This window comes from Schistocerca americana, chromosome 2, assembly GCF_021461395.2.
Source record: "Schistocerca americana isolate TAMUIC-IGC-003095 chromosome 2, iqSchAmer2.1, whole genome shotgun sequence".
In the NCBI taxonomy this organism is placed as follows: Eukaryota; Metazoa; Arthropoda; class Insecta; order Orthoptera; family Acrididae; genus Schistocerca; species Schistocerca americana.
In genome coordinates, this window is record NC_060120.1 from 184723402 (window position 1) to 184745340 (window position 21939).

General features: G+C 44.0%; 1 protein-coding gene across 1 annotated transcript in view; it reads left to right on the forward strand.

Moving 5' to 3' along the window:
• The window catches only part of LOC124595059 (polypeptide N-acetylgalactosaminyltransferase 1-like), a 323552-nt gene that overhangs the window by 69300 nt on the left and 232313 nt on the right, over window positions 1-21939 (forward strand). The window contains exon 2 of the mRNA XM_047133626.1: window positions 18306-18582. Coding sequence (XP_046989582.1) covers window positions 18356-18582 — 227 coding nt within the window. The 5' untranslated portion in view covers window positions 18306-18355. The remainder of the gene's footprint in view (window positions 1-18305; window positions 18583-21939) is intronic.

A 21939-nucleotide genomic window follows, 5' to 3' on the forward strand; every position in this document is an offset into this window, starting at 1 on the left:
CTGTAGACTGTGTGTCTGGAGGCAACTGTTGTAGTGGCTGCGGTAAGGTCCCGAGCAAGGCTACCTGCAGTACTCCGTGGCCGTCTGCGGGCACTGATGTTAAGATATCAGTCTTCTTGTGGTGTTGTACACTGTGGACGTCCCGTACTGTAGCACCTGGACACGTTTCCTGTCTCCTGGAATCGTTGCCATAATCTTGAGATCACACTTTGTGGCACACGGAGGGCCCGTGCTACGACCTGCTGTGTTACACCAGTCTCCAGTAGCCCCAGTATTCTACCCCTCATAACGTCATCAATGTGTTCTTTGAGCCATTTTCAACAAACAGTCACCATTAGCAAATCTGAATACTTCTGCACACTTACTCGCTGCACCGTACTCTGACCTGGACCAATACACCTCTGCGTATGTGGACTGCTGCCAGCGCCACCGCGCGACTACAGCAGGTCAAATGCACCGCAAGGTGATACCCGGAGGTGATTTAAACCCGCAAACCGCTCACCAGAAATCTTTAACTGAGGGTTATAATTAGGGTAATGCATGGTGACTGCGTGCCCTTCGTCAAGTGACTTACTGTTAGATGTCTGCACAAATGGGGGCTTGCGAGTCCGTATGTACTCGTATCTACGGCGCGCCCGCCCGCCCTGTAGTACCGGGGTGTTCTGCACCATGTCCTGGACTTGACTGGTTGTCACGCACCGCTGCCACTTGCTACCTGTTACGTGCTTGGGAGCCGCTGTTTCGCTGTACAATATAGCAGGGCTGCGATTGCAGGCGGCGTGTAGGGCGTTTACCGGCAACAGGTTTACAGCTGACGGCGCACGGGAAGTTGGCCAGCCGCGGCGAACAAACGGTCGGACCTGTTTCCGGACACCCCACACATGCCACGGGGCAGTGCTTCTCTCTTCCCGTTGGTAGCCAAATGACCACTGTAGGGGCATCCAACGATTAATACCGTCCCAGCACCTAAACACCATTCCTAGTAACTGAACACCTCCTAAATCTACACTAATTAAAACAGCTATGATGAACATATACTGAGATGACAAAAATCATGGAATACCTCGTAATGTTGTCGTTGTGGCCTTCAGTCCAGAGACTGGTTTGATGCAGCTATCCATGCTACTCTATCCTGTGCAAGCTTCTTCATCTCCCCGTACCTACTGCAACCTACATCCTTCTGAATCTGCTTAGTGTATTCATCTCTTGGTCTCCCTCTACGATTTTTACCCTCCACGCTGCCGTCCAATACTAAATTGGTGATCCCTTGATGCTTTAGAAAATGTCCTGCCAACCGATCCGTTCTTCTAGTCAAGTTGTACCACAAATTTCTCTTCTCTCCAATTCTGTTCAATACATCCCCATTAGTTATGTGATCTACCCATCTAATCTTCAGCATTCTTCTGTAGCACCACATTTCGAAAGCTTCTATTCTCTTCCTGTCAAAACTATTTATCGCCCACGTTTCACTTCCATACACGTCTACACTCCATACAAATACTTTCAGAAACGACTTCCTGACGCTTAAATCTATACTCGATGTTAAAAAACGTTTCTTCTTCAGAAACGCTTTCCTTCCCATTGCCAGCCTACATTTTATATCCTCTCTACTTCGACCACCATAAGTTATTTTGCTCCCCAAATAGCAAAATCCATTTGCTACTTTAAGTATCTCATTTCCTAATCTAATTCCCTCAGCATCACCCGATTTAATTCGACTACATTCCATTATCCTCGTTTTGCTTTTGTTGTGTTCATCTTATATCCTCCTTTCAAGATACTGTCCATTCAGTTCAGCTGCTCTTTCAGGTCCTTTGCTGTCTCTGACAGAATTACAATGTCATCGGCGAACCTCAAAGTTTTTATTTCTTCTCCATGGATTTTAATTCCTACTCCGAATTTTTCTTTTGTTTCCTTTACTGCTTGCTCAATAAACTGATCGAATAACATCGGGGATAGGCTACAACCCTGTCTCACTCCATTCCCGACCACTGCTTCCCTTTCATGCCCCTCGACTCTTATAACTGCCATCTGGTTTCTGTACAAATTGTAAATAGCCTTTTGCTCCCTGTGTTTTACCCCTGCCACGTTCAGAATTTGAAAGAGATTATTCCAGTCAACATTGTCAAAAGCTTTTTCAAAGTCTACAAATTCTAGAAATGTAGGTTTGCCTTTCCTTGCCGGCCGCGGTGGTCGAGGGGTTCTAGGCGCTTCAGTCCGGTACCGCGCGACTGCTACGGTCCCAGGTTCGAATCCTGCCTCGGGCATGGGTGTGTGTGATGTCCTTAGGTTAGTTGGGTGTAAGTAGTTCTCATTTCTAGGGGACTGACGACCTCAGACGTTAAGTCCCATAGTGCTCAGAGCCATTTGAACCATTTTTGCCTTTCCTTAATCTATTTTCTAAAATAAGTCGTAGGGTCAGTATTGCCTCACGTGTTTCAACATTTCTACGGAATCCAAACTGATCTTCCCCGAGGTCGGCTTCTACCAGTTATTCCATTCGTCTGTGGAGAATTTACCTCGTAATATCGTGTCGGAATTCTTTCGCTCGGTGTAGTGCAGCAACTCGATTTTGCATCGACTCACCAAGTCGTTGGAAGTCCCCTGTAGAAATACTGAGTGATGCGACCTCTGTAGCCGTCCACAATTGCAAAAGTGTTGCGGTGCAGGATTTTGTGCACCACTTGTCTGGATTATGTCCCATAAATTTTCGATGAGATTCCCGTTGGGCGATGTGGGTGGCCGAATCACGTGCTCAAATTCCCCAGAATTTTCTTCAAACCAGTCACAAAAAATTGTGGCTAGGTGATATATTTGGGAACATGAAATTAATGAATGACTGCAAAAGCTCTCCAAGTAGCAAGTAGCCGAACATAAGCATTTCCAGTCAATGATCGGTTCAATTGGACCAGACGAGCCAGTCCATTCCATGTAAACACAGCCCATACCACCAAATTGCTCAGTGCCTAGTTGACAACTTGCATCCATGACTGCGTGGAGTCTGCACCACATTCTAACTCTACCATCAGCTCTAATCAACTGAAATTGGGACTCGTCTGACGAGGCCACGGTTTTCCAGTCGTCTAGGGGTCCTACCGACATGGTCACGAGCCCAGAAGTGCTGCAGGTAATGTCCTGTTAGCAAAGGCACTCGCGTGAAACGTTTGTTGCCATAGCCCATTAACGCCACATTTCTCACGCTATCCTAACGGATGCGTTCGTCGTACGGAACACATTGATTTCTACGGTTACTTGTTCCTTACCTGTTAGCACTGACACCTCTACGCAAACGCAGCTGCTCTCGGTCGTTAAGTCAAGGCCGTTGGCAATTGCGCTGTCTGTGGCGAGATGTACTGCCTGAAATTTGGTATTGTCGGTACACTTTGTATCTTGGAATACCGAATTTCCTAACGATTTCCGAGATGGAATGTACCATGCGTCTAGCTCCAACTACCAGTCCGTCATCAAAGTCTGTTAATTCTCGTCGAGCGACCATAATCACATCAGAATCTTTTCCACATGAATCACCTGGGTATAAATGACAGTGGTTAATTTCTTTACTAATAGAGGTTAATGGCCTGTAGCTCACCCCCTCTTCGTGCAGGATAGAGAACTGTGATTTCGTGTGTTCTTCCCTAGAGTAGGCCGGCCGGTATTGCCGTGCGGTTAAAGGCGCTTCAGTCTGGAACCGCGTGACCACTACGGTCGCAGGTTCGAATCCTGCCTCGGGCATGGATGTGTGTGGTGTCCTTAGGTTAGTTAGGTTTAAGTAGTTCTAAGTTCTAGGGGACTGATGACCACAGATGTTAAGTCCCATAGTGCTCAGAGCCATTTGAATTTTTTTTTTTTTTTCCGTAGAGTAGCTGCCTTCACGACAAATGATGAACCTTCTCCACCTGTTGCGGGTGAATCTTTATGTAATGAGGAAACAAAAAACAACAAAGAATAAAAATAAATAGGGTCCATTGTATGATACACCATGCGACAACAGGGCTGTAATAGCCATTTCAGAAGAAGAATTACAAGAGTATTTTAAAGTTAAACCAAATTGGTAAAATTATAGTTTCAAAATATCTATAGAAAAGACAAAAGTAATAACAAGTAAGTCATTTCAGCTATCTAGGCTGAGACATTCCTTTTGATTATCATCAAGATGCAAAGAATGACATAGCAAAATTTTAGGTTGTCTGCGCGACAGTAAAAAGAATGTTCAAGAAAAAGACAACTAAACACACGCGACTGAAATGCCACAAAGCACTAGCTTTTCCATTGCTAATTTACAGATCTAAGGCTTGGATAGCAAACAAGGAAGACAAAATGGAATAGTGACGTCAGATTTGAATTTCCTCGGATCAGTTAAAGGATATAAGCTAGAAGTTCAAAATCAGTCAAAACGTATTGGAACAATACCACCAGCAACTGACATTTGAATCTCAGAAATTGATGGACATCACCTCCAAGATCCAACAAGCAGCTGATACTGATAGCTGAAAAGAGAAAGCGTAGATGGTGGAATGAGGTTTGTGATGAGGTGGTGGTCCAAAGAACAAATGCCTGGAAAAAGTGGAACTCGACCAGCATACCTGGAGATTTTGATGTATTCCGTGAAGTTCGAAAATATGCTTCCAGAAGTTTACGAAGGGCTAAGCAACTGTATGAGAAACAGCAGTTAGAACAGATCGATCAAGATTTCCGGAAAAACAATGCCAGAGACTTCTATCAGACGTTCAAGTTGAATTTTAAAGGACGCCAAGCCCCTAGCCTTTGTTTTAGAAACGAAAATGGGGAGCTCGGCCTGACCAACAAAGAAAATTGCACGATCATGTCTCGTTATTTTGTAAACCTACTTAATTGTAAAGAAACGAAATAAAGATTCCCTGTTATGCCCCTCCGATCCACAAAATACCCAACCTGGCAAAGTGGAGATCAAAGAAATCATAAACAACCTTACGAATAATAAGGCAGCTGGAGAGGATTCAATAGTGGCGGAACTACTGAAGCTGGCAAGTAATGAAACTCTAGACGTACTAGTCCAACTTCTTCAGAAGATTTGGAGAACTGAGATGATACCAACTGAATGGCAGTGAGCTTCAAACCATCCTCTACACACAACAAATAAATAAAAAGAATGTCAGTAACTATAGGGGCATCTCATTAGTATCTGTTCCATATGAGATTCTCTCCAGAGCAGTACAGAACATAGGTCATGTTGACCAACTGATTGGGGAATATCAAGCTGGTTTCCGAAAGGGCCGTTCTTGCCCAGAATACATCTTTAACCTGAAGTACATCACCAGGTACAAAAACACTGGAGGAAATAAGTATGTGGTCGTGTTTGTTGATTTTCATAAGCCGTATGACTCCATCGACCGAGAGGCATTAATGAATATTTTGGAGGGGTTTGGGGTGGCTGATACATCAAGAAAGCTGATCAAACAAACTCTACTAACAGTGGTGTCAAAAATAAAATTTATGGGTGAGATTTCAGAACACTTTACAATCAGAACGTGCATAAGACAAGGTAATGGACTATCCTCGCTCCTCTTCAACTGCTTCTTGGAAAAGGTCATTCGAGAATGGAGTGGAGTGTTGTTAGCCCAAGAAGAAACAAATGAAGAGCGGTTCAGACTTGGTCCTAAGAACATTGGCTGCTTGACCTTTGCAGATGACCTGGCCATTTTTGCTAACAACATAGTCAGCAGTCAACAAGATCAATAGGCCGTCAGAAATTGCTGAAAAAGTTGGACTTCAGATCTCTCTTCAAAAAACAAAATCTATCACAAACATCTGTGAAGGACCTGAGAGGATGATCACCAATCCAGGAAAAATCGGACGAGTTAAGAATTTCAGGTATCTCGGTGAAGTCATCCAGGAGAATGGATTAGAAGAAGAAGAAGAAGAAGAAGAAGAAGAAGCAATGGATGACGAGGTTAAATCAGGAATACCAACTGACAAAGAATACCTATAACAAAAAGTCTGAGTATAGGGGCCAAGTTCCGACATTATAATACAGTTGTAAAACCAGAGGGCTTATATGCGTCCGAAATAGACAAGGTCAAGCTGAGCGGCTGGAAAAGCAAGAGCGCAGGATATTACGGAACATCCTAGGTAATAGATGGGTTGATGGAGAATGGCGAATGAGAGCAAATGAGGACTTGTACAGCAAGACAGAACCTATCACAACATCCATTGAAAAGAGACGATTGTTATTTTACGGTCAGCTCATGAGGATGGACGGTGACCGACTAACAAAAAGAGTATGGAGTTTCATCCAATCTAAGAAAACAAGGCCGAGATGGTTCGAAGAATGTGAAAAAGATGTTAGGTAGACTGGTATCTCAGAGAGAGAAATTCCTGACAGGAACAATTTTAGAAGATTGGTGAACAACTACCAAGGTTTTAAAATGGCATCAGCGTCCAAAAGACGGAGAGAACCTTTGTCCGAAGAGCATAAACAGGCACTTCTTGGAGGGCTCAGAAGATACTGGCAGGAAGGCAAAGCTGGAACAAGAAAAATACCTAACTACTGAAATGAAATTGATTGTTGCCACGCAGTCCATAGAAGTTCAACTCAAAAAAATAAAAAAAATAAAAAAAATAAAAACTATAAGATATATTATGAAACGACGACATTACAAACGAGCTTAAAGTATTTTCAGTAACAGAAATAAATATGTAAGCAGATGTGGAATGACATATGAAGAGAATGCAACAAGGCAAGGGGACTGATGACCACAGAAGTTAAGTCCCATAGTGCTCAGAGCCATTTGAACCATTTTTTACACTGTTAATATTATAAGCTACCAAATAATTTATGAAAAGTAAATTAAGTGTTAATTCAAATATAGACATAAGCACGTCACTGGTTGCAATAATGTGCACTTGAAGTTTGCCGCGACGTATGAAAATATCTAGCAAGACTGCGATTCGAACCCGGATCTCCTGGTCGTTAGGCAGATAGGTTAACCACTACGCCACTCTGGCACAGTGGCTTTCCACACCTGCACGCACTACTTCAGCACGCCTTCCAGCTCAATCCAAATTCCCTTTTAACGCCTCAGCCCATTTGGTATTCCCCCTAAACTCGAACAACATTACAGAGGCTCTCTCCAACTGTATTGTAACAGCACCTGAACACCTAACGAAACGGGAGATCCTGCCTAAAACCCAGGCATAGATGCTTAAATCAAATCAAACCTTATATAGTTCCACAGACCTTTTCAAGTCTCAAACATTTGTGATGTATAGATGCAGAATGAAGCAATACAGGGTGTTTATAAATGAATATCGGAGTTTTAACGCTTTAGAATATTTATTATATTAGACTTACAGTTATAAATGATATGTCAAATCAAAGAGCAACTCAAACAGTTTTACCAAGAACCTTATAAATATTGAATGTGAGCACCATTTGTCACACAGCACACACAAAGTCTATAGCCGAGTTCTTCCCAAACGTTGATAAGTGTGTCTTCAGTGATTGTAGTAACAGCTGCTTCAATCCAGTTTCTTAATTCAGGGAGGTCTGCTGATAGCGGAGGCACATACACACGATCCTTGATGAAGCCCCAAAGGAAAAAAAAAACCGGATGGCGTTAGGTCGGGTGAACGTGGAGGCCATGCAAAGCAAGCCCTGTCATTGGGCCCCTTGCGGCCTATCCTTCGATACAGTGAAGTTCAACCAATCGCGTACTTCGCTATGCCAGTGTTCACATTGAAGATTTATAAGGTTCTTGGCAAAACTGTTTGAGTTGCTCTCTCATTTGACATATCATTTATAACTGTAAGTTTAATGCAATAAATATTATAAAGCGTTAAAACCCCGATATTCATTTAGAAACACACTGTATATGAAAATTTGTGCCAAGGCCGGGAGTCGAAGCTGGGCCCCCTGCTCACTAGGCAGATGGGCTGATCACTACACCTGTGTGGCGTAGTGGATAGCGCAATTGCCAAGTGAGCAGGGCACCCGGGTTCGAATCCTCGCCTTGGTACAAATTTTCATAAACCGCTTCAGTTTGCACGTGTAGATCATAGATGGTTGAGACTTGAAAGGCCTCTGGAAACATACAGCTTTGATGTACAATAAAGTAGGAAGTGCTACCATCTATGAATGGCGGGAGGATACACATGCATAGTAAGGCATCAGATTTAAAAGACTATAGAAGAAATCTTGTACTAACTTTTGAAATTATCAGTAATTGGCAATACTGTAAGAGGATGAGATGACCTCGATCTGTTCATTTCGATGATGGTCACTATAGTGGACAAACGCGTAGGTGTTCTGCCAATTATAGCTGTCAGTCGGTTACAGAAATTTTATTTTATTTTATTTTATTTTATGTTGTATTTGAAGATAGTTAATTGATGTTGTACTAGAAGTTCCGCTGCGGCTGTGTCCGTGACACGGCCTCCTGTTTTTTTCCACCGGACGGACGCCTGGTCAGCTGCCAGACAGGGTCGCCGGCCTGCGGTGACGTCACGCGGTCCCGCTCCGTTGCGGCGACTGACCGCTCTTCCGGCAGGCGAAGCGCTCCACGGCACGGAAGGCCAGCTGGTCAGAGCTGCGTGCGGAACCAGCACGGCGTTACGTCGGCGCTCGTAGCCATTGACTACGGCACGCTTCCCTTCCCAGTCAGACGCAGTGTGACACCAATAAACTTAATCGGATTCACAAACTTGCATACCGGAACGATGTCTGTTTCAGAGTTGCTTGTGCCAAAACGAAATAGAAAACAAGAGTAAAAAATACATTTGTAGTAGGGGTGCTGTTTATTGCAGCGAAAATGGAAACTGAAACAGGGTTAAATTTAGTACGTAAGGAATTGACTACCGTATGATTTACATCATCGACATTTGTAACAATTAGAATACACAAAAATGTGAATCAGTATACAGGGTGGTCCATTGATAGTGACCGGGCCAAGCCGGCCGAAGTGGCCGTGCGGTTAAAGGCGCTGCAGTCTGGAACCGCAAGACCGCTACGGTCGCAGGTTCGAATCCTGCCTCGGGCATGGATGTTTGTGATGTCCTTAGGTTAGTTAGGTTTAACTAGTTCTAAGTTCTAGGGGACTAATGACCTCAGCAGTTGAGTCCCATAGTGCTCAGAGCCATTTGAACCATTTTGACCGGGCCAAATATCTCACGAAATAAGCACCAAACGAAAAAACTACAAAGAACGAATCTGGTCTAGCTTGAATAGGGAAACCAGATGGCGCTATGACTGGTCCGCTAGATGGCGCTATCATAGGTGAAACGGATATCAACTGCGTTTTTTAAAATAGGATCCCCCATGAAGCATCATTCACCAACAGCGGTAACGTAAACCGGCATAATATACACTATTGGGCAACGGAAAATCCACGATGGCTGCGACAAGTGGAACATCAGCGACCTTGGTGGGTTAAAGTATGGTGCGGCATTATGGGAGGAAGGATAATTGGCCTCCACTTTATTGATAGCAATCTAAATGGTGCAGTGTATGCTGATTTACTACGTAATGTTCTACCGATGTTACTACAAGATGTTTCACTGCATGGCAGAATGGCGATGTATTTCCAACATGATGGATGTCCGTCACATAGCTCGCGTGCGGTTGAAGCGGTATTGAATTACACATTTCATGACATGGTCGTCGAAGCACCATATCATGGATCTGACATGCCTGAATTTCTTTCTGTGGGGTAAGTTGAAGGATATTTGCTACCGTGATCCACCGACAACGCCTGACAACGTGCGTCAGCGCATTTTCAATGCATGTGCGAACATTACGGAAGGCGAACTACTCGCTGTTGAGAGGAATGTCGTTACACGTATTGCCAAATGCATTGAGGTTGACGGACATCATTTTGAACATTTATTGCGTTAAGGTGGTATTTACAGGTAATCACGCTGTAACAGCAAGCGCTCTCAGAAATGATAAGTTCACAAAGGTACATGTATCACATTGGAACAACCGAAATAACACGTTCAAACGTACCTACGTTCTGTATTTTAATTTTAAAAAAACCTACCTGTTACCAACTGTTCGTTTAAAATTGTGAGCCATGGGTTTGTGACTATTAGAGTGCCATCTGCCACAAAGCGAAAAAGAGGTCCAACTGAAACATTCACATTTCTTTACGTACTACACGAATATGTATTAAAATTGGGGTTCCTGTTTTAAAAAACGCAGTTGATACCCGTTTGACTCATGGCAGCGCGATCGAGCGGGCCAACCATAGCGCCATCTGGTTTCCCCCTTCAAGCGCGACAAGTTTCGTTCTTTGTAGTTTTTTCGTTTGACGCTTATTTCGTGAGATATTTGGCCTGGTCACGATCAATGGACCACCCTGTATAAGGAGATGATAGGTAGGAATTTCAAAACTAAGTATAAAGAACATATAAGAAGCTGGAAGTATGAAAATAGCCATTCTCTCTTTGCCGAACACCTGAAAAAAAACTTTGACGTGAATCATCCAGCACGGAACAAGACATCAAAATTATTAGAGTGAACAATCACAACAAAAATCTCCAGCCATTATAAGAAACCTTCACATACAAAGAACCCTTGCAATGAAAAAGAAAGTAGTTAATTACCAAATCAATATAAGCAATAACTCCCCGATCATGTTAGCCACAAAACGATAACGAAGAGAATCTGAAACGTAAGCGGAGTACATAATTAATAATTCTTCCTCCACCTTCTCCCCCTCTCCACCTCTCAGACGTACAAAACAAATGGAAAATATCAAGCCGCACACACAACACAAACAAAAGACTGAATATAAGCACATAGCGACAGTTGTCAACACTACACTCTGTAAACACACGCATATAGATCGCAAAATGAAAATTGCAAGTGATGTGTTATAATAAATGTGGGTGAAAAAACGCCGGAAATCAGCGAACTGGAGCATGAGGACCGAATGAACTCATCTCCAGGACCACCCATAAGTAGTAATATGGACTAACAACGCTGGAAATAGCAAGTAACTCCAAACGATAATTTAACCTCAAGATATTTGTGCTACAAAAGTTGTTTCTAATCAGAAAAACATTACAAAATGTAACATAGTAACATACCGTAACTATTATTTATTATATGTATAAAAACAAGCATCTGTTAAGGCCACTGAAGATACTTCACAAATGAAAGAAGCAAAACGCGTATGGCACAAAAACTACCTTTCGTTTAGTTGCATAGACAGAACACACCACCATGAATTTTGAAGCATCTATGGAACGACGGAAAACGAAAAAAAATGACGATTAAAGTAAGACCCGTTTAAAGCAGAAAAAATTTAGAAGGAACTAAACAACGTCTTTCATTCTAAGTAAAACGCTACTTCTGCGCAATGCACATCACTCTCCAAGATTACTGTGTGCCATCTGATGTTTTTCCCGGCGTATTTCTAACTTACAGAATTCAAGCGCGTCAGCCCGGGTCACGTCGTAAGTTCTCCATTGTATTTCGGCAGACAGACTCGTTGCCATCTTCATGTGGATCCCGATGGCTGCTATTCTGCTCGGTCGGCACTTCGGTCAGCGATAAACAGCTCTAAAGGCTTCCGTCATGGACAGAAACTGGAAATGGCTGCACAGAGGAAAGGAGACAGGCTGCCAGTGAAAGAATGCAGTGATTTTGGGCTACAAATAACGCTTCGAGTAATTCGTATTTGGCATCTGACCTGGTCTTTAACGGCCGTTACCGAATTTTTTTTAAAAAGAAATTCCTTTAGTTCACTTACCTCCATATTTGCTCATCAGTAAAGTACTCTGATGGAACATTCTGCTGCAAATTTAATGAAACTTCTAAAATGTCAACGTCTTGCGTGGCCCCGAATAATCATTCGAACAGTCCCGCTAATATTCTAGGTTCTTATTGTTGTTATTTCACCATGTCCTGAATTCATTCGCGATATGAAGCGTCTTGTGAGAGACGGGTATAAAGTCTTGTTGGAGGAAGGCTTATGGGCGATGATTTCGTACTCAGAGGTTATCTGTTGCTCTTGCTGCATCGTTGAAGATTTGCAGATTGATACCAGATTTAAACCGTCTAACCATTTGAATATGAAAGGGAATAGTTCCAGGATATGATGTCTTTTAAGTTCAACTAGCATATAGAGCATATGGAACACTCCGTCTTCGGGCCACGAGTGGTCTACCGGGACCATCCGGCCGCCGTGTCATCCTCAGCTGAGGATGCGGATAGGAGGGGCGTAGGGTCAGCACACCATTCTCTCGGTCGTTATGATGGTATTCTTGACCGAAGCCGCTACTATTCGGTCGAATAGCTCGGCAGTTGGCATCACGAGACTGAGTGCACCCCGAAAAATGGCAACAGCGCATGGCGGCTGAATGGTCACCCATCCAAGTGCCGGCCACGCCCAACAGCGCTTAACATCGGTGATCTTACAGTAACCGGTGCGTAGTGCGTAGTAACTATTATTAGTTACTGAAAGATGGGCAGTCCTTTTCAATTAACATTGATTCCTTTCTTTGTTTGAACATGGCAGCGAACCTTGGCGTGAAAAACAAAATGAATGTTCGTAAGTTGCGTTTCTCTACAACTAAAATCCGGAAATTCGTTACTTGTCCATATTTTTCACGGGTTAAAACGTCACTGACTTGGTTGATTAGTTCCAACTTCTGAAAAAACTGAAATATTGTCTCAAGCGATGCAAAATCTCAAGAATCCCATTTGAATCGGGTGGTGTAATTTCATGAAGAATATGGTGCTGAAGTGATGGCCATTTAGCGAGACACCGTAAACAAAGAAGACACTAGTGACTTCACAAATAAGTCACACAGGTTGACCGAGCGAGGTGGCGCAGTGGTTAGCACACTGGACTCGCATTCGGGAGGACGACGGTTCAATCCCGTCTCCGGCCATCCTGATTTAGGTTTTCCGTGATTTCCCTAAATCGTTTCAGGCAAATGCCGGGATGGTTCCTTTGAAAGGGCACGGCCGATTTCCTTCCCAATCCTTCCCTAACCCGAGCTTGCGCTCCGTCTCTAATGACCTCGTTGTCGACGGGACGTTAAACACTAACCACCACCACCACCACCACACAGGTTGTCCTACGTTAAGACCACTGCGCTACAAGAGTGGCGTGTTGTCAAAAGAGAATACGTATTCTAGGTTATGATCGGTAAGGATAGCAGCTGCATCACAGCGTCCAACTGAAACGGGGCGGCAAGTGGGAACATGCTCCACAGCGGAACGGTTAGATTCTGGTGGGTAAGACGTCTAAATCGCACACGGATTCACCTCTAAATTCTGGTGACGTGTGGACCAAATGCGATGTCGATTCGAGTCGTAATGAAACGGTGCCAACAATTTCTGCAAGGCCCCACAGGAGTGGGCGAGGATGTTCGGGAAGTCTAGATCTTACACCATACGACTTTCATCTTTTCGGCAAGCTTAAAGAACATGTAGCGGAAAGAGATTTTCCAACGATGAGGATCTTCACACTGCAGTTTTCGAATGGCTTAATGAGCACGCGGCGGATTGCTGTAGTTGAGGAACTGGGCGATTGGTGGAACGTTTAGGCCGCTGTCTACAGCGTGTAACATGGAAAATAATGTCATGTATCTGTATCACTCTGAATTATAGTGAGCACATTTAACAGACCTTTCTTGGCCTGCTATAATAATCTGTAACTCACTGTTTCAAGTCTCGTCATAGAAGTAAATATAATTGGTGTTTTGAAGACAGGAACTTTCCTTGAAATAAATTTCTCACGATATATTTCTTCAAAAGCAAATGAAGAAGATGGATATGAATCCAAAGCTGGGAAACTCTCTTGTGGAAGTGATCGGATTTGCAATGGTGGCTAGTGTATGAATGATGAAGTGTTAAACAGCAGTATGTATGGTTTTGAGATACAGAAAGTTCAACACAGCTATGAAAGAAGATTTTTTTATGGATTTGATTATGTATGGGGAGGGCTGCGGGAGGATATGAAATAAATATTACGAAGATGAACCTGGGGTCATTTTGGATGGAGCTACTCAACGAAACGGAATATCTACTCCCGATACTTCGTACTAAACTTCCTCCAACGTGATTACTTTGAGGTTGGTCATCAGCTGGAGAGGTTGTTACATTTGAGACAGGGTTAAGAAGCAGCGACAAGACTGTGGCAGACGGGGGTTAAGATACTGAATTTGTACTGCAGGAGAGGTAGTAAATGCACACATCAAAAAAAGTTTTGCTTCACCTCGGTTCCGAGAGTTCCGGAACCTGTACAGAAAATTGGAATAGAGATCAACATAAACATCATTTCCGCCCTTTTTATTGTTCATAGAAACCACACATTGCATGTTGTTCCACCATACAGAGAGACCTTCAGAGGCGGTGGTCCAGATTGCTGTACACACCGGTACCTCTAATACCCAGTAGCACGTCCTCTTGCATTGTTACTTGCCTGTATTCGTCGTGGCATACTATCCACAAATTCATCAAGGCACTGTTGGTCCAGATTGTCCCACTCATCAACAGCGTAGATCCCTCAGACTTGTTGGTGGGTCACGTCGTCCATAAAAAGCCCTTTTCAATCTATCACAGTCACGTTCGATAGGCTTCATGTCTGGATAACATGCTAGCCATTCTATTCGAGCGATGTCGTTATCCTGAAGGAAGTCATTCACAAGAAGTGCATGATGGGGGTGCGAAATGTCGTCCACGAAAACGAATGCCTCGCCAATATGTTGCCGATATAGTTGCACTATTGGTCGGAGGATGGCATCCACGTATCCTAAAGCCGTTACTACGCCTTCCTCGACGACCGCCGGCCGGTGTGGCCGTGCGGTTCTAGGCGCTTCAGTCTGGAACCGCGTGACCGCTACGGTCGCCGGTCCGAATCCTGCCTCGGGCATGGATGTGTGTGAGTCCTTAGGTTAGTTAGGTTTAAGTAGTTCTAAGTTCTAGGAGACGGATGACCACAGATGTTAAGTTCCATAGTGCTCAGAGTCATTTGAACCTTGACGACCAGCAGCGTACGTCGGCCCCACATAATGCCACCCCAAAACAGCAGGGAACCTCCACCTTACTGCACTCGCTGGACAGGGTATCTAAGGCGTTCAGCCTGACCGGGTTGCCTCCAAACACGCCTGCGACGATTGTCTGGTTGAAGGCATATGTGACAGTCATGGGTGAAGAGAACGTGATGCCAATCCTGAGCGGTCCATTCGGCATGTTGTTGGGCCCATCTGCACTGCGCTGCATGGTGTCGTGGTTGCAAAGATGGACCTTGCTCTGGACGTTGGGAGTGAAGTTGCGCATCATGTAGCCTACAGCGCACAGTTCGAGTAGTACACGTCGTCCTGTGGCTGCACGAAAAGCATTATTCAACATGGTGGCGTTGCTGTCAGCGTTCCGCCAGCCATAATCCGTAGGTAGCGGTCATCCACTGCAGTAGTGGCCCTTGGGCGGCCTGAGCTAGGCATGTCATCGACAGTTGTCTCTCTGTATCTCCTCCATGTCCGAACAACATCGCTTTGGTTCACTCCGAGACGCCGGGACACTTCCCTTGTTGAGAGCCCTCCCTGGCACAAAGTAATAACGCGGACGCGATCGAACCGCGGTATTGACCATCTAGGCATGGTTGAAATACAGACAACACGAGCCGTGTACCTCCATCCTGGTGGAATGACTGGAACTGATCGGCTGTCGGACCCCCTCCGTCTAATAGGCGCTGCTCATGCATGGTTGTTTACATCTTATGGCGGGTTTAGCGACATCTCTGAACAAGGGACTGTGTTTGTGATACAATAACGACACTCAACGTCTATCCTCAGGGGTTCTGGGAACAGGGGCGATGAAAAACTTTTTTTGATGTGTGTATGAATGAATTTAATATATAACTTTGCTTGCGCCAAACTGATGAGGAAATGTTGATATTAAGCACGTATTACCAAATACAGAGCGACGTGATTTTGAAGATTTTTTCATATATACCTCTAACAGAATGAAGGAATTGTTTTCTGTACAAGTATATTACCGTGGAATGGAATGGATCGTATGTACCTTTTCTGATGGCGTGAGGGAGGCATCAGTCTTGATACATCCTGCCAAGACGTCTTCTCTTGTACCAACCTCTTCATCTCACAACAGCATTTGCAATCAACATCCGCAATTACTCGATGTGTGTTTTCTAATCTCTGTCTTCCCCTACAGATTATACTCTACAGCTCCCTCTAGTATCATATAAATTATTCATTTATATTCTGACACATGTTGTCCTGTCATCCTGTTCCTCCTTATTAATATGTTTCATATGTGCCTCCCCTCGACGATTCAGCGAAGAACCTCCCTATTTATTGTCTTACCAGTCCATCTGATTTTCAACACGTTTCTAAATCATGACATTGAACCCGCTTCGATTCTTTTCTTTCCTGGGTATCCCACACTTCATAAATCACTGCCACATAGTACTGTGATCCAGGCGTACATTCTCAGGAATCTCTTCATTAAAATTGATGCTGACATTTGATATAGTAGATTTATTTTGGCCAAGAATGCCCACTTTGCCTGTGCTAGTCTGCTTTTTATACCCAACTTGGTTCTCCTGGTCATGTGTTATTTTGGTTCCAAGAGTGGAGAATTCCTTCACTTTGTCTACTTCATCGTCTTTGATTTTCATATGAAACTCATCGCTAACCTCATTTCTTCAATACTTTTGTTTTTCTTCGAGGTACCCTCAGTCCATCTTCTGTACTCATTGGACTCTTGATCCACTGAACAGCTCCTGTAATTCGTCCCTACTTTCATTGTGGATGGCAATGTCATCAGCGAGCCTTATCACTGATATACTTCCACACTGAAATTTAGTTCCACTCTTGAACCTTTCTTTTCTTCAATGCTTCTGTGTATAGATTAAACAGTAGGAGCGAAAGACTGCATACCCATCTCGCATGTTTTTTACTTAGGGCACTATAATCTTGGTTCTGCAATTCTTACTCTTCCCTCTTCGTTTTTGTACATATTGTATTTTACACGTCTTTCCCTCTACCTTAGACCTACATCTTCAGTTTGCATTGTCGAAGGCAGTTTCTAGGTCAAGAAACCGTATTAAAGTGTTTTGATTTTTCTTTAGTCTTGTTTCCATTACCAATGGCAACGTCAGAACGGACACTCTGGTGCCTTACTTTTCCTAAAGCAAATTGATAGTCTTCTAACAGATCCTCAGTTTTGATTTCAATTCTTTTGTATATAATTCTTGGCAGATCTTGGATGCATGAGATGCTAAGCAATAGTTTTTGCACTTGTGTGCCATTGCTACCTTCGGGACTGTGTGGATGGTTATTTTCTGGTAGTGTGATGGTATGTCTCCAGTCTCAGATTCCGCACGCCAACTTGATTAGTCGCTTGGTTGTCAATGATTCTAAAAACTCTGTAGTAACCTTAAAAATGCCTCCCTATGTATTTGTTCGCAAATCTTCCAAAGCTCTGTTACGCTCGGACTCTAAAATTAGTTAGCCTACATATTCCCTATTTTTTTCTCCTATCATGTCATCAGACAGTTCCTCTCCCTCGTAGGGACCTTCAGTGTGCTCTTTCTACCTAGCCCCTACTTCCTCTGCATTTTTTAACAGTGGAACTCTCTTCCATGTTTAATATTTTCTTCTTTGTTTTCAGTTTCACAGAAGGCTGGTGTGACTTTCTGTATGCTCATTCTGTCTTTCGGAAAACGATTTCCTTTTCGATTTTTCCACACTTCTCCTATAGATTTCCTGCACTTCCTGCTTACTTCATTCCTATGTGATGTATATTGCTGTATTCCTGTCTTTCCCTGAACATTTTTATACTTCTATCTTCTGTCAGTCAACTGATTGCTTCTGTTACACAAGGTTTCCTCGCAGATACTTTCCTCACACCTATAATTTTCTGGAAAATCAAGTAAATTGCCTTCTGCTGCATTCATTATCGCAATATCTTCAGCATTTTGTAAGTAAAAAATCAAAATCCCATCCACTCTCTTTACAATCGAAGCCATCTCATTTACTAACAGCATATACAGTGTAGGAAATTTGTATAGTGGACCATCTACTTCATTCTGGCTCTTCACTCCTCAGTACTTCATCCCCTAGCACTTACCCATTGGCATCTGACTTCCTGCCGCCGCTTCACCCCGCTGCCGCCGCTTCACCCCGCTGCCGCCGCTTCACCCCGCTGCCGGAACTTCAAATACATTGACACTCCTGGCGCTTCAGCCACTCCTGCACTGCCTTCCAGTTCAGTCCTAGCATGTTCTTAGAAATATGGTTACACAAACGTTTACCAGAATATCCCAGTGACAGCTGGCCGTGTGTGTTTGCAGGAGCGGTGGAGCCCGGACAGCCGCTGTGGGGCGGCGGCAGCGGCTGCGGCATGCGGCTGTGGCTGGGGCTGGGGCTGGGGCTGTGCAGGCGGCGGTGCCGCAGCCCCCGTGTGGTGCTGGCGTGGCTGCTGCTGCTGCTGGTCTGCGCCGCCGCCGCCCTCGTCCTGCTGCTGGCGCTGCTGCTCCTGCTGCCAGACGGCCTGGAGGACGGCTCAGAGTTTGGTGTGGGCGTAGGCATTGGCATGGCTGTCGAGGAGGACGACTGGATCCCCGTCAGGTGAGAGGCCATACGAGTGGAGATCAGAAGCTAAGGCTACAACGCGTGCAGTGAAATTGGTACACTTTTTCATACAATCAACAATCAATACAGCCAACATTAGGCTATTTTTCGACATATCCTCCATATCAGCATAGGCACTTGCACTTCTTGGGGAGAGTCTGAATATACCCTCCTAGTAAACATCCTGTCCTTGTGTTTTCAGCTACGTTGTCGCGAAGTATTTCACCTCTCGTCTGAAGCAAATCATCAGCCTCTAGTCGCTCCTTAAAGTGAGCAAAAAGGTGAAAATCCCTTGGAGTGAGATCTGGGCCTTAGGGAGGGTGGTCGATGATGTCCCAGCAAAACTGCTTCCGCAACATGGTGGTCTTTTTCAATGTGAGCTCTTGCATTGCGATGAAGTAAGTTGACGCCTTCAGTGAGAAGTCCTGGCCATTTCCTTCTGGTTGGTTTGCGGAACTGTGAAAGTCTCACAGTATCGGTCAGCAAAAACTCCAAGAGTATGACACTGTCCCAAAACATTGCAGTCATCTCATTACCCGCAGATGGTGTCATCTTAAACTCTTTTGCGTTTGGAGAGGAGGGGTGTTTCCACTCCACTGACGACCGCTTACTGCTGGGGGCGAAATAGTGGATCCAAGATACAGTGAAGAAAACTGTTCCTTCTGTAGAGAACTGTTGCAAGAGTTACAGACTTCCCTCCATGCACTTCTCCTTGTGTTAGTTGGTCAGATTTCGTATAACCTATCGTGAACAAACTTTGCGGTACTGAAGAGTATCGTGGACAATATGACGAACGCTTCCGAACGACATTCCCAATTATACCTTACATACTGTAACGCGATGCTCCTGTTGTCCTGAATGAATCTGCTCCTCCATGAGAGCTGTGGTTGTATCTGTTGATAGTGTGCTGGGTGGACCACTGTGATCCTCGTTGGTGATGTGTTCTCTAGCAGCCACAAACTTTCGACGCCATTTTGCGACATTCTGACGAGACAATACTCTCTCTCTGTGAACCACTGCGAGCTGTTGGTGAACTCATCTACGGTTGCATGTTTCGCCCACAGGGATCGAATAACAGCGGATTTCTTCGCGATACCAGTTTTCCAAACGAATCGTTATTTTTGTTTATCTACAACTAACGACGGGCGGTTGACTGAAACTCTGCACAACTGATAACAGTGCGGCTGGTCCCGGCGGAGGTTCGAGTCCTCTCTCGGGCATGGGTGTGTGTGTTTGTCCTTAGGATAATTTAGGTTAAGTAGTGTGTAAGCTTAGGGACTGATGACCGTAGCAGTTAAGTCCCATAAGATTTCACACACATTTGAACATTTTTTGATAACCGCACACATTATTATTACCACACATTACTAATTTCTCTATAACATATGAAACTCCAGGAACATCACCCTTGTAGCCTTTGTTTCTGAATATCTCCTGCTATACGTCCAGTCACTATTCCCTCCCGCCTAACACACAGTGACTTTGATAATTTTAACATTTCTCACCAGTGTATAAAATTTTGTCCATTACGATAAATACTGGTACAGATAAAAGTGTAAAGGTAAACAATATTGAAGTAGTATTGGCTGTAAAACTGTTATTAAATTTTCAGCTATTGAAACATACAATTCTACACTGATTTCTCGCTAAGGTCCAAGTGGAAATGATCTGTCAGTTCATTTTTCAAATCTACATATGATGTCTGAAATACGTCTCTATATTCTGTGACTAACTGCATGTGCAGTGTGGTGTTGTGGTGTGACGCCTAACCACAAATGAAAAGTACAGTGTCAGCGAAGAGGCTACATCTCTCAGGTAGTTTTTTTCTTTCTCAATATTAGGTCAATATAATAGTGTGTAATTTGTATGTGAACGAAGATAAATACAAAATGTTGTCGTGTACTGACGGCTTATTAACTTTCCACAGTTAAGCTTGAGGCTGTTGGAAGCCAGCTAGAGCACTCAAAGACATCACGCAGGTGGTAGGTGTAAGTGGTAGCGTACAGGTTACACGAGATAAACAATAACGGAAGAACCTTGGGAGCTGCAGTCACACGGAACAGCTGCCCCAGAATAGAGGTTTCAGTTCAGAGAATTAACTGGTAACTCCACACACCGTTTAGATGCTGCTGTAACGTGCCACAGAAGACGGTAGTCGCAAACCAGCATGTCTTAGCATATGCAGCAAGCATGAGCTTGCTCCTGAGATTAGTAACATAAGTGGATTCATGCAGGTTACAGTGAATTGTGAAATGAGTAAAAATGCTGAAATAAGGGTTCCCACTTGGTAGAGAGAAGTTTCCACCAATAGCGTTTTCTAGGTGCTTCATTTTTTTGCCAAGAAATGTATTTTAGACTAATTACAGAGATTTCGGTATCAACCTCGCCTTTTCAAATGGAACTCTCGTAGTTTATGCTGATAGCATCGCGATTCTAAGAGAGAGTAATTCAATGGCGTTTCACTCTTCAAAAGCAAATTTCTAATTTGGAACTAGTTACAGTATTTAGACCCTAGGACTTATGTGATTTGAACATGACACCCGATTAATATCTTCAGCAAGAGTTCGTGATTACATACTCAAGTAAGCAGCTACTTTGGGTAAGGAACAAACAGGGTGCTCCACCGCCGCCATATTAATGAGCTGCAGGTGCACTAGAATATTGCTCAGAGGTTAAGGAGCTGGAGGACGACGGTTCAAACCCCAGTCCAGCCTTCCAGATTTAGGCTTTCCGTAATTTCCCTGAACCTCTCCAGGCAAATGACAGGATAGTTCCTATGAAACGATACGATCGATCCCCTTCCCTATTCTTCAAAACAATACGAGCTTATGCTCCATCTCTAACGACCTTGACGTCGACGGGACGTTAAGCCCTCCTCTTCCTTCCTTCATACTTTACATGGTAATTGGAGAGACACAGCGAGAGACTTATAATAAGCCAGCCCAGCGTCGTTCGTTATTTGCGTGCAACCAGCTTCCATCTGTATCGCGCCACTTCCTCTGTACACTGAGGTGACAAAAGTCATGGGGTACTTCCTAATATCGTGTCAGACCTCCTCCTGCCCGGCCTTGTATCGCAACTTGATGTGGCATGGACTCAATAAGTCTTTGGAAGTCCCCTGCAGTAATATTGAACCATGATGCCTCCAATAGGCGTCCATAATTGCGAAAGTGTTGCCGATGCAAGATTTTGTGCACAAACTGGCCACTCTATTATGTCCAATAAACATTCGATGGCATTCATGTCTGACGATTAGTTGGCCAGCTCTTACCAACTAAAATCTGGATTCACCTGACCAGGTCACGGTTTTCCAGTCGCCTGGGGTCTACTCGATATGGTGAAAAGCCCAGGAGA